General features: G+C 52.3%; 1 protein-coding gene across 7 annotated transcripts in view; it reads left to right on the forward strand.

The window, feature by feature from the left end:
- Positions 1–13,935, forward strand: part of LOC149330846 (protein kinase C-binding protein NELL2-like) — a 91,897-nt gene that overhangs the window by 56,311 nt on the left and 21,651 nt on the right. For 4 of the 7 annotated variants that reach the window (XM_089561538.1, XM_089561542.1, XM_089561539.1 and 1 more), the window contains exon 2: positions 399–695. The exons of 2 other annotated variants lie outside the window; for them this stretch is intronic. In XM_089561538.1, the coding sequence (XP_089417664.1) occupies positions 590–695 (106 nt within the window). In that variant the 5' untranslated portion in view covers positions 399–589. The remainder of the gene's footprint in view (positions 1–398; positions 696–13,935) is intronic. One more of the 7 variants, XM_089561541.1, reaches the window with a different exon arrangement.

Below are 13,935 nucleotides of genomic sequence, written 5' to 3' on the forward strand. Positions count from 1 at the left end.
CTCTCACCTGTCCGCGTGAGTTAACGCGGTGACATCGAAATTGATGACAGCGTAGGCCGGCTCCACTTTCCACCACGCTGGTCCCCCCCCCCCATCTTCGGCGGGGGGAACTTCCCTTTCCCTTCTTCTACCTGGTCACACTGTCGAGGGGGGCGGCGATCGATTGGTGCCAATCGAAGACGAGGCAGCAGCAGCGACTCGGTATCGACGAGCAGCGGTGGTTGGCGAGCGCCACGCGGTGGAGGGGGGGTCAGCAGCTGCCGGAACCGGTGCTTTGTTGTCGCTTCGCAGCTGTCCGGACTTCCGGCGGCGGCCCGTTCTTTCGGTGCGTGGAGGCATACCAGGCACGCTGCCGGCGCGAGGCTGACTGCTGCCGCCTAAAATACTACTATGTGCAGGAGGAGGAGGAGGAGGCGGCGACGCCTGGCGGCGGTGGTGCTCGACTGCTCGCTGCTCCCCCCAGTCGGGAGCCGGCATGCGGCCCGGTCGGACCGCCCCGCAGATGTGCCTCGCCCGCCGCGCAAGAATGTTGTGGGTGCCGCGGCCGCCGGACGAAGCGCCCAACTGCAGCAGCAGCTAGGACGAGGATATGCGACGACCCTGGCTGCTGCCAACTCGGACGCTGCCGCAACCGCTCTTCTTCCTGCTGCTGCTGCTGCCGCTGCTGCAACGCCGGTCGCCGCCGCTCGCTGCCGGTGAGCACCCCCGCCTTTCTTTTTTTTGCTTCTCGTTCGGTTCCCGCCTGTTTGTTGTGGGGCCTCGCGCGATGTCGTGCGGCGCGAGCCGGCCCGGAGTATATGCGGTTAGTAGGCGTGCGCTGTGTCCTCCCCGTGAGTGTGTGTGTCCGTGTGTCGTGCGCTCGGAGCAGTGCTCGCTGCTCCCGGGACGGCAGCTGCGGGCTCGACGGGGTGCGGTCCCACCGAGGCGCCTGACCCTGCGACATTTGTGCGCTGCTGCTGCTGCTGCTATTGTGCTCGCTCTCTCACCGACCAAGCACCGGTTGCAACCCTGTCAACCCGTCTTCGCCTTCTGCCGACGGCGCCGCGACGGCGTCGTCTGCTCCGCACGCCGCCGCCGACACGAGGTGCGCCTCCTAGCCGCCCACGACGGTGCGTGCAGCAGGCGCACGTGCTCGAGCGCGGTTCGCCCCCTCAGGACGGCCCACCGACCGGGCTGGCGAGCCCCGCCGGGTCGCCTCGGGCTCTCTCTCCCGCTAGAAACGTACACGCGCCTCCTGCAAAAAATCTACGCACGCGCCAACCAAAAACAGACGTGCGTGTGTGTGTGTATGTGACGTACGATCGCGGACGGCAGGGAATGTGCGTGGCATTTAGCGCTATCGCCGGGGCTACCTGCCTACGCCGGCTTGGCAAAGGCTCGCCGCGCATGCTCAGTGGGGGTTGTGCCGGGGCGAGGTCTTTTTTATCTCCCGCGGTTTTGGTGCTTGGCGATTCCGGGCACGTCTTCGTGTTCGGTTCTCCGCTGCGCGTCGTCTGCCATGCGCGGCTCGTCGTCTGCTTGCAGGCTCCGGCGGGTCGTCTGTGGCGGATGATGGCGATAGCGGCTCCTCAGTGCTCGACTTTTTGCGCATTTTTCTCACGCGTGTCGAGGGAGGGGAGACCGACGTCGAAACTTTCCATTCGTGCTCTCCTCCTCCTCGGACAAGGCCTACGCGCGAGAGGAAGCAGCGCCCCCTCCCGAGACGTATATCCCGCGCTGCTCACGTTTGACCGAATTGTTTTTCGGCAACGTCGGTCTCGGTCTCGTACTCTGAATTCGTAGTCTTGCCGGTGATGGACTCTTCATGTCGTTGATGTGGTCGTCCTGTCAATTTGCGCGTTCGGACTTGGACCGTGTGCTGCTGGAGCCAACGCCGACATCGCCTCTTGATGTTCTGTCCAGACGGTGATTGTCCCTTGCGAACCATCTTGGGCATTGTCATAACTATTTTTATTTCGGTTTAGTTGAAATACCGTCCTGTAAGGTATTTTTTGGATTTTGCCGTAATCCAACAGGATCGTCTGCACTTCGCTAAAGTTTGACCTTGGCTTCAGCACCGGCTGTTTTCTTTGCCTAGCTCATCGCGCGTTTCGATGCCACGATCGTGTTTCGTTCCAAAAACGTTTTTTTTTTTTCGGTCGGATTTAATCCCCGACCGTTTCTTGGAACTTTTTCCTGGCATTCCTTTTCGTTTGCTTCTCCCACCACGTAGTGCAAAACATCCGCGACTGAAGCGCTAAGCCGGCCAGCTGTGGTTGGGATCGAACCACGCCTGTTCCAGTCGCATTCTTAGCTGGTTCGCTGAGTCACCCGGATGCTAAACGCTGCTGCTGCTGCTGCTTCCTATTTCAACTTTTTTTTCTGCTCCTTTTGCCATTGAAGCAAATAGCAGTTCGCTCTGGTCTCCTGACTGACTGCTGTTTTCCATCGTACAGCTAGTACAGCGGTGGTTCGTCCGTTTGCTTGTCTCCCTTGCAGTCGAACCCTGTCACATAATAATGAAAGTGTGAGGGGTGACTTTTCCTTCTTATTTTTTGACGTCCACGCATTTTACTGAATTTTTGCACAGTAGGTTCCCTGATCCGTTAGTTAGACTCGAGTTCAGGTCAACCTCTTCGGTGGTGGTGGAGATGGGGGTCCGTTCGGGCGCGACACGTTGCAGGAGGGAGATGAGACGTAGACGAACTTTGCAGATATGTACAGCTGGGTTTATTTACAACTATTTACAATTATACACATCGACCAGGGTGGTCGCTAGCATTCAGGACGATCGGGAGCGCCAGGCCAGAGCTCGCCCCTACGAAACCCTGTCCTGCCTGACCGGCTTAACTCGCGCTACGCGTAGCGGCTCCTCGTCCTTCGGAACGTGGCCAGCTCAAAGCTAGACCCTGTCCGTCTCTCCGATTCCGACTCTCCACCAAGAGTCCCTGCCCAAGTCTCCCCTTTTTGGCGCCAAAACGCCTCCTTAAATAAGTTTCCCCGTCATTCTGGGGACCAACTTAGTGACCACTGAGAGATGGGCTTCTTACAACCAATCAGAGCGTTTTCTCTGCAACTCAACAGACCAAAGACACGCCGGTACCCACGAGCTTGTTTGCTCGCGAGGGCCGCATGCCTTTGAAAAAGCCGATAGCGCTTTTGCGCTTTTCCACCCACAGTTAAAACACGCTGACAAAACAACAAAAGCACGCAAGCACCACTTCCATCAGCTGTGGCTCCAAACACTACAGGGTGGCATCTGAGCCCTCTGGCCAGAGGCAGAGTAATCACAACTCGTTACCCGCCATCCGGCCTCACGACCATTCGTAATTGCACTCAGCTGCCTCCCACGCAAGCTTCCCCCTCAAGTGTCCCTGAAGCTTTCTTTCGCACTGTTCGACGCCGCAGTCGAAAAGCCATTAAACTTAACCCCGACAATAGCCGGGGTGCGCGACTCGTACGCACTGTCCGCGGAACGGGTCCCCTTCCGGCACCCCTCGCTGCCATTGCTGCTTTTACCTTTTGGGGCGGCAGCCCTTTGACACCAGCGTTTCCTCTGAGTCGGCGGCGCCCGGGGGGATATGGAGATGGCCCGCTGCCCGGCGGCCCGCAAACTCAACTCCGTTGAAGGAAATTCCGGAATCGAGTGGCGTTTTGTTCCCGGGCGAATTTTAAAATTTACTGTTTCATGGGTCGAGCGATTTCAGCGGTGAATCTTCTGTATATTCGCTTTTTTTGCCCTTGCTAATAAAGCCGCTGTGGTGGCTCAGTGGTTATGGCGTTCGGCTGATGATCCAAAAGACGCGGGTTCGATCCCGGCTGCGGCGGCTGAATTTCATGGAGGCGAAATTAAACCTGGGATTAAAGAAGTATCCTGCCGGGAAGTATGTCGCTCCAAGGGCCAACTCTAGAGGCAGAAAAGTCGGGAATTTTTAATGCACTGCTGCGTTTGCAGGCGATAGCACAGCTTTGCATTTATCGTTTGAGTATTTTAGGCTTGGTTTTCGGGGCTTAACGTCCCAAAGCCACTCAGGCTACGAGGGACGCCGTAGTGAACGGCTCCGGATGGTTTCGACCACATGGGGTTCTTTAACGTGCACCGACATCGCTACAAAACTGGCAATTTATTACAAAAAAAACAACAGGATTAATGAGGAATCTAAATTTACCCATTATTTGTGGACGTCCAGGAGCATAAAGCTAGTATAAAATACTCAACGACCCGAAAGACGCGGGTTCGATCCCGGCCGCGGAGGTCTAATTTCGATGGAGGCGAAATTCTGGAGGCCCGTTCACTGTGACTTTCCTGTGCGGGTACAACTGACAATGAAATGCTCAAAGTAAATTATTCCGGAGCCTTACACTATGGCACCCCTTCCTTCCCTCCTTTCTTTCCTATCACTCCCTCCTTTATTGCTTCTTTTATAGCGCGGTTCAGGTGTCCATCGAAGTGCGAGATTTCCTGCCCTCAAAAACCGATATTTTAATTCCCCGAGGTTTTCGTCGCCTGGGCAGCTACAGAGTTTAACCTAGAGGCTTAGGTGGTGGTGGTTTTGGGCCTTGAGGTCCTGACAGCCGAGGGGGGCCGCCTCCCAGTCCTCTGCGGTAGGGTCGGGGGGATAGATTGGTTTAGCGATATTAGTGAAGATAAGTGTACAGATTAGCTTAGAGCAGTGTATGTAGGGAGCGCTTAAATTTGCACGTCAGAGAAAAAAAAACAGCGTCGAACGTTTTTCTTCAAGTCGTGATTGGACAGCTGATGGGGCCAATCAGGAGCGTAATCTGTGAAGGCAGCTAGGGAACACTTGCGCCGATTTCAACTGCGGCAGTTCAAAGCCGAGCTTTGTTCTGTCCGCGTGTTCATCACCATGTTCATTTGCGTGCGCTACCCCTCATCACCATGTTCATTTGCGTGCGTTACCCCTTACATAGTATCCGAGGAACCGCGATGAGCAGCGCCGACACGTCACGCTGGTGGAAGTGTGCGTCCTGAAGCACGTGACTTGCAGCTGAGCGTCAGTGCGCATGCGCGACCTCTTCCATCACAAAACGCTCCAGGAGCTGGCGTAACAAAACAAATTGTACGCTTATCAGAATACCTGGACGTACAACCTTTGGGCCACGCTATGTTGTAGCTGGTTACGGTTTGCCGGAGTGCTAAATCGCGTGGTGGAGAGGGGAACTTCATTTCACATTTACGAACCTTAGGACTTCCACGGGATCTACATGCGCCTCACCATTCACGACTCGGAGCGAATGCCGTGGACTGTTTACTTTTGACAAAGGCTGTACGTGAGGCTTGGCGTGATCTTATCCAGGGAAAAGGCGGCAGTGGTTGAAGAAAGATATGTTGCTCTCTGTGAACGCAATCCTACTGATTGCTAGCCGAATGGGCCGTAATTGTCATCTGAGCTGGCTCTTTCTTCCTCTCATTCATCCAGATCTTGAGGGTCCTCCGCAAACCGCAACGACTCACCGCGGTCCGAAAAACATTGCTGGCGGGGTTTCATTGCTAAGCACGAAATGTTGTGCGAAAGCAGGTTTTTGCCGATGGACAGCACTGCCACGTACCCTAAAGCGCTATTGAGGTGTCCACTGACCTTATCAGCCATCTAAGCGCGTTTCCTTTCCTCTCGCTACTTCTGCGCACAGTTGTATAAGCTGATGAAAGACGACGACGTGCAGTGCACACCGCGATGGTGTCCCAGTTTACTTTTGGGAAAGGCCCGAAACCCGCGCCGCCGCGGGTTTCGAAAATCGGTCGCAGCAATTTTTTTTATTTGTTTCTATTTGCTTTCATTTTTATGATTATCAAACAGTTCATTTATAATTTTTTTTCTCTCTTTCAGTCAATACAACATTGAACCATTCCATGTGTTGCATTGGAATTTGCACATAAAGCCATCGTACCGTCTTCGATCTCCCAGCTAACAGGACCCCTGTCGTTGCATCGTTTAATCTGTCAGCCTAAACACTATTACTACTCCTTTTCCTCTAAAACTGCTAATCATTCCAACAGTTCACCGCCTGTGTCTTGGCCACTCCCCCGTTGTGGGTATGTGCCATTTTACTTGAGGACAGGCTATGCCTCTGGCTGCCCGAGCAGCACGGGTATATGGTGCAATATCGGAAAGGGATGCTTTCACTCTGGCCCTGCCAGGATCAGAGTGACATACTCCTAATATTGGAAGTGGGTGCTTCCACTCCGGCAACTCTCTTCTATCTGCACGCGGCAGCGGTGGTGGCTAGGTGGCAACTCTCTCCTATCTATCTGCACGTGGCAGCGGTGGTGGCTCGGCTCGAGCCAGTAGGCAGGCTCGTGCACTTTCCTTTTCATCCTTCTCTTACTCGCGACGACTTCGGTTCTTTGTAGGACAAGAGTGACATATTCTCAATATTGAGTCAGGATATTTCCAATATTGAGTCAGGATATTTCCAATATTGGGCCAGGATATTTCCAATATTGGGCCAGGACATTTCCAGTATTGGGCCAGGGTATTTCCAGTATTGGACCTATAACCTGTGCTGCTTGGTTGCCGAGTAGGTGGGATAGCTGTAGGAGCGAGGAGCAAGTCTGTTCTCCCCTAAACCATTATCCCTCTTATCGCCACACCTGTCCCGTGGAAGCCATCCCCGTGACGTCACGTTCGAGTGATCCTATTGGTGGATCCCGATAGGCGGATGACGCATGCCTCGGGATGCGCGCTTCTGGCGTACAAATTGTAAACGTTTATAAAGTCTCCCGGGCCACCACCGCGTGTTTGGTCGTTGGGGGGAAGAGGCTGCTGTTGGAGCGATTCCAACCCGCGCGCGGCTTGCTCCTCGTCGCTGCAGTGATTTTTTTTTCTTTTTTTCTTCGCTGTTTTGGTGGCTGTCGCGTCTGGTCTGAAGCACACTTCGTTCTCCCTGCTCTGCATAACGACCTTCCGAACCGTTTTCTGCGAGAAGCGGCGGACCGTGCAGTGGAACATGTGGCGCGCGCGCGCGTTTTGGCTGCCTGCTGTATATATACTGTGCGTCTGCATGCAACGCCGCCATTTGCGTTGCGCTCCTCTGCTTGTGTATGCTCTTAACTGTTCACTTCGTTTTGTTGGCAGCGCATAGGAGTCGGGCGTTTTGGTAGAGCCACTCGATGGTAGCGTGGAATCGCGACGCGTGGAATTGAGAAGAAAAACAACGATAAGAAGCGTTTTTAATGGACGCGTCAAACGAAGGGCGAAGGCGAGGCATTTTTTCCGGCTCGTTTTGACGTTCTGTAGGTAAAGCAGCCTTCCGACACACACACAACACGCGCACACACCGATGTACACGCTTCATTAAAAGGAAACATTTTGGTTTGACTCGACGTTTCGATCGCAGGACCGATCTTTTTCAAGTGATCTGTCTTTGTTGCTGTTTCACCTTTTATATTGGTTGGACACAAAACAGGTGAGCGAGAAACGGATCGAGAGCACAGAAATAAGTATAAGTATACAAGTAAAAGTAACTAAATATATTAGAGGAGACTTTTGCATAAAGGGATCGAGGGATGTCGCCATGTTGGACACTCCAGTGTACTTGTAGATTAGGAGATAGTTGAGGATTATCCCCCATGCTGTCCCCACAGTCAAAAAAAGAAAAAAAAAACAGTTGATCCGAGAGCCGTGGAAAGGGTCTGTAACAGGGACACCTGTTTATATATAAAAATAGGTCAAAATAATGCTTAAGACAGTGGTCTTTTGTTGAAAAAACATTTGTCTTCAGGACCTCGCGTCAAAATCCGAGCTAAGTGCTGCAGTGATAATTAATGTTCTGTCGTAGTGTCGACAATGTATAGACTCGCTTTTCACTGATTATAGGGGTTCAGGTTAGCGCTGGAATACTGCCTGTGTCTTCGCGGCGTGAGTATCCGGTGGCTTGTTTCGCCTTTTTCCCCTGTGACAACGTTCCACGTCAGACGCATAATTCGCCGTTCTTCGCGCGGTTAGTTCGTAGCTCGTTGATTACGCCTGGGCATGCGCATATATCTGATGCATGTATGTCGTTCAGGGGTGGGCAGTGTGGGAGGCGTAGTAGCGGGGCACAGTGCGAGGCGGGAAGCGGCGTAGCAGGTGTTCGCTGTTCCTCGGCCCGTGAAGCGGACGTCATAAGTCAGCGGGAAACTGCGTCGGCTAGGCGATTCCGCGCGTCATCGTCCGTTCGCCCCTGCGCGCCCATTGACGAGGGCTTGGGCGGACTTCCTGCCGCTGGGAATCGTTCCGGTGAATGGTGCCTGCATCGGATTATCTTTGAAAACAAATAAGAGGCAGGTAGTTTGCCCCCCAGAAAAAACAAAGCTAGTTTCCTCCTGACTCTTGCGAGGCGCATGATGCGCAGTTCGGGGCCGAGGAAAAAAACAAACGGGATGTACAGGGTCAGTCAAAAATTCCAAGGCCACAGGGTTTGCTTTTGACCACCATAGTCGGGCAATTGAGATACCCTCGAAGCTCAAAATATCTGTAGAGAATAGAAGGATCCTTCTATCATCTGAGAACCTTGATAGCTTTATTGGAATCTGAAGTGCCAGGATATACCGATGAAAAGCGGACCATGTGGCCTGGGAACTTTTGACTGACCCTGTACAGGTGCTGGCGAGTTTTTGGAACACTGCTTAAGTGTTGGGCAGCTAAGCATGTAGCCACAAACAGAAGGGTGTGATTTGAACTTCTGTATGAACTACAGGATGCGCCAGTCTCTACCTATGACTACGGATCTGGCCAGCGAGGCTATTAAAGGCGTCCTAGAGAGGTATCTGAACTCGTCTTTTTAACGCGGGAACTCGATCTACACGTTCCGAGCATTCTTAGAAACTTTGAATTATTGTCCTGTGTGGCCGATTTGACTAATTAAAATCGGATTAAACGTCCCGGCTGCAGCCTTTTTTTGAACTCACCTCTGAAAGTAGGAGTCAACTAACGCGTGGAGTGACTCTCTGGCAGTCGCGTGGCGGCTTTGCTTTCGCTTTATTGTTCTTTAGGTTTCCGAGAACAGAGATCCAGTCAGACAAAATAGCTGCAAATTAGGCCCACGGAAATAAAAATACGCGTGGACTCTGCTTTCGCCGATCGCTACGTACCACTCCGCCGATGGCAGAGTGGCAAGCCGCTACGGGACTGGCTGAAATGTTGGCTGACTCCTATCGTCAGCGGTGAGTTAAAAAAAAAAAGCGGGAGTCGGGACGTTTAATCCGATTTAAGTTATGGAAATCCGACGCACAGCACAATAATTCGAAGTAATGCTCGGAACGTGTAGATCGAGTTCTCGCGGTAAAAAGACGAGTTCAGATTCCTCTTGAGTGCACCCTTAATCTTTTGTACGCACCAACGTGAGGTTCGCGAGAGCATTTGCTGTTGGTTACAGTGTGGAACGTTCGGCACAGAAGTTTGCCCGGCGAGCTTACTTCTAGAGAGCACGTCTTGGACGCTGATAAACTGCTCAGCGCGTGCGGGGTTTTCATTTTATTGGTGGAGTTTGGTTGGTTTCACCCGGTGGACTTTCGTTTCGGCCCGGGAACTTTCTAAACGAGCTGTGTACTTTTTTATTCGAGTGGCGAAAGTGGTGCTGCCGACTCGTGGTAAATTCCATAAGGGAGGCCCTTGCGGGGTCAGTACGGGATTCGGCAAATGTCGTGCGTGCCATCCTGGTAATTCTCCTGGTAATTCTCCTGGTGCCCTAGTAATCTATTTACACCATAGCCTTTGGGCAGCTTTTTCTGGCAGAAATGTTCATTCCCTTTATTGTTTAGCCACGAACGACTCGTTTGCCTGACAAACGTTTAACGTTTACAGGGCTCGGCTTTGCAAAGTATGCGGGAGCTGCAGGTTGTAGCCTGGTTATATCTAGTTAGTTCGGGAGAAGTTAAACCAAGGGGCAATGCACTCGCTGAAGGAAAGAAATTCGCCTCGTGTTGAAGTTTCGATTACACATATGCCTCCTTTGTGTTGGGAGTCGTCTTTGTGCGCAGAGCTCCATCGGTTTGCTGATGACAGGCGCGGGGTTGTGCTTCAGTTTTCTGCTTAGCCTCTCCCTGGCATTCTTCTTCTGCACGCCGCCTCGCGTTTCGCGTTGAGTTGTGGAATCTTCAGAATGTTTGCTCGTTTCTTCATGCACGACAGATGGCGCGGAGGAGCATATCGCGTCTTCTTTCGTGACCGCCGTAATTGTTTCCGTGGTTGCTGTGAAACCTTTTTGAACATCCTCTTCCTAACGGACAGTAGGTGCGAAGCAAATTCTCTTCGATACCGCAATAAAAGGACTTGTTTTGCAAACCGATCCTCTTAACGAGGTAGTTTTTATCGCATCAAATCAAATTTATTTAGCATCACAATGGTAGGTATATATTCAATGCTGCAGGTGCACTCTAAACTAAAAGGAGTGAAGAGGGAGTAAAGTTGTCCGCTAGCTTGCTTATTTTTATGAAAGGGAGTGCTCTGTATTACTCCCCTTTCAAGCCCATATAGGCGTATTCGTGTGTAGAGTGTGCAGGTAAAAAGTCTCCTGGAGGCTTGACGAGACTATACACCACACTGAGTGACATTTGGCAAGAACAGCAGTGGTGAACACATGTTTAGGAAAGAACTGAAAACGTTGAGAAAATTCGGGAGAAGAATAAGGGAAAAAGCGTTACAAAGTAAAACAAATAAATAGGAATTGTAACCTATACAATATACTTTCACAATAAGGAGGTGCATTCAGAGTTAAGGGTGGTTGGTAACGAACATTTTAACTCTTGTCGTCTGTAATTCTTTCCTCAGGAATGAATGTTTTGTTTTTCCAGCGATGTCGCCACGGATTGCATCCACTTGAATGCAGCGTGCGCGAACTTATTCGACACTCGTTCGACGTGGTCATGCGTGGTCGAGGGACTCGAAAATTGAAATGAAAATTTTAACGTTAAAGCTCTATAGCCACTCCGATATGTGTTTAGCTGTGTTCAACCACAGCACCCGTTAAATTCGCTGTAGACGCGGCTATACTGAATTAGCGATGAAAATTTCGGCGCCTCTTACGATTCCTTGTCTTGTCGCGGATGCCTAGTCTCCGCCGGAAATATGTCACGGAATGCAGGCAGACAGTTCTGATAATGAAGCGTCGATTGCAGGCCTGTCGTATATGTGGTCTTCTCCATCGCGACCGCTTTCGTCAAACTCGCCGACAGTCCTTGTAGGACTGCGCGCGAGTCCAGCGTGTAGCTTCTCTGTGCGGCACCATTTTTTTCTTCGGACGTATCCTCAACATACATGGTGACACTCTCATCCGAATGGGAGACTGCAGAGCCCATTGAGCATATTCTCTGCGATCCATTTGGTGTAGGCTTCGAGACGTCTGGGCGGAACTAGCTCCATGATGTTTATACGTCTCCTCCGCTCCGCATACCAAGCACGAGCACCGTTCCCCAGGGTCAGGATGTTCCTAAGCTTTGCGGCGTCTTTTCATTGGTTCAACAAGGCGACCCGTTGAAACTGGACAAGCCACTCTTCAATTGGGAATTTTAGAATAGGGTAGGGTCACCCTATTCTTAAACTCACCAAGTCTTCGAGCTGACTGCCGTGGAATGCCTTCAGTCGCGGGTTCTTCGGGGTTTAGGACGCCGCACCTTGCATGGCTGGTCGAGGGGCAGGTCCTGTGGATGGCTCGTGCGCAGGGTTCACAGGTCTTGGCTTCTCCGGCTGGCACGGTGAGCAGGCATGGCGAATGGCTCGTGACCTGAAGGCGTGTGCTAGGACGATGCCCATCACATCCACCAAAAGTGGCAGCGAGGCGGTTTTTGCAACAAAGCGGCGTTCAGTGAGCTGTAACGCGCGAGACACTTCAGCACCTTTGTCTTGATGGCCCATCTGAGAGACTAGGTGGAAATATCGAGCTTTGATTGTAAGAGTAGAACAGGCGCTGGAACATTTCGATGGTCATTTTGTCATCAGTGTTTGGATGCCTTAACCTGGTACGTTGTGCAGCAGGGTAGCCTGTATGCATGGCAATGGGCAAGAAAACTATAGGTTGGTGCTCTTCGGCCGCCGAGCAACGGCGACGATGTGCAGTAGCTTTTCGAACGGCTTCGCACAAGCAATGCACGCGCGGCCAAAATTAGTGTAGCGCTTGGTTTTGGCGTGAACAGCTCAGCGCGGGAGGCGAAGTGTTCTGCCGATGCCTCAATGCGGCTACCGCCGTCTATGAGCCGTCCTTTAGAACGAGATATACTACTAACCTTAAGCGCATTTCAGCTTACGCCTACTCTCGACAACAGGAGAGACGGCAAAAAAAATTTTTGGCGGCCCCACCTTGCACAAACTCCGGAAGACTGTTATAAAACGAGGAAAAAAATGGCGGTGGAACTGTCTCCGCATGTGCTATAACGCCATATCGTCCCAGTCTGTCACCCGGAATAAAAAATTGCGTGGACATTTTGGAAACTAAGTGTTGAGAGGCGAAAGCCGAGGACACTATGCCGTGACGGCTTCCGGTGGATGTGACGTCACACGGTTCGACGTCCGCGCTATTTCGACGCAATATCGACATTTTTGCCTATAATTATTTTATCTGCAGGCGTCAAACTTGGCTTCTAGGTTAATTTTTTCCTCCTCTATCTGAAGCAACCATTCGTTTTCCCCTGTTTTAATTTCCGAGTTAACATGAGTTAAACGCGGCCAAGGGTGTGACACCCTCTGCCAACGGACGACAGTATGAGCCATTAAAGGCTTTAAAAGGATTTTCCACATGGGCTATAACGGGGGAAATTGCGTTTCTTTCGTTATACCGGTGGTTTCGTTATTGACGCTTTCGTTACGTCGAGGCGAGTTCCGTAACGGCGCGGAGCCGCCCAGGGGTTCCGCCTACAGCTGGGCTCTGAGACCGCGGGCCGATCGCCGCCCGTCTCGGCTGCCCCCCCTTTATAGCGGCGGCGTCTGGGCCCCGGTGGCCATGTGTTCTCGGTCTCTGTTGTGCGGGGCGCCGCTGGTATTTTCGGGAGGCGGCATTCTTCGGCGGATGCTCCCTGCGCGCTCTCGATCCGCGCGTGTTTGCGCATACCCCGCGGGTCATCATCGGTGGCCTGCCGTTTCTTTCAACCCCGCCTTTGATCGGCCGGCCGGCCGCCTCAAGGACCGCGCTTTTCCCGAATTAGCCGCGCGCGGCACTGTTGTTGTTCGGGCGATGCGCTCTCAGACTGGGCCGCGCTCTTGGTGAGTCATTAAGAACAACGGGAAGGAACAATAACTGAGTGGACGTGTGGCGGAGGCGTAGTGATTGCTTGCTGCGTCGCAATAGCGTTGCGAACTCGTGTCGTTGCACGGGGACCTTCGCTTTTGACGGTGTCAGTGTACGTTAAAGATTACAGACCAACACTTACAACAACCCACGAAGACTACATGCCATAGACCCGTAGTCATTTGACTCACAATGCAAATTCTGCGAGGAGAAGGTGGACCTGTACCATATGGTATGGGCCTGCCAACGAAATCAGGCGATCACTGTTCACAACCAGCCAACGCAGGAGGGGTGGGACGAAAAGAGTCAAAAGAAAGAGCCCGGACAGCAGCCTATGCCAATGGGGTTCCGGACTGAGAGCTCCAACCGCCGCTACAACCTCCTAAGCTATTTGATTAAAATATTTTCACCACCACCCCAGGTGATAGAAATTATTCCGGAGACCTCCACTACGGCACCTTTCTCTCTTCTTTCCAACCTTTCTCCCCTCTCTTACGGCGAGGTTCAAGTGTCCACCGAGATATGTGAGACATACTGCGCAATTTCCTCTCCTCAAACACCATATTACCACTACGGCACCTCTTTCTTCCTTTCTTCGTTCACTCCCGCCTTTATCCCTTACCTTACAGCGCGGTTCGGGTGTCCACCGAGATATGTGCGACAGTTACTGCGTTATTTCCATTCCTCAATAACCAGTAACCTAACGCCGCCGCGGTGGCTCAGCGGTTATGGTGC

The sequence above is a fragment of the Amblyomma mixtum genome, chromosome 9, assembly GCF_055824585.1.
Source record: "Amblyomma mixtum isolate Tamu chromosome 9, ASM5582458v1, whole genome shotgun sequence".
NCBI lineage: Eukaryota > Metazoa > Arthropoda > Arachnida > Ixodida > Ixodidae > Amblyomma > Amblyomma mixtum.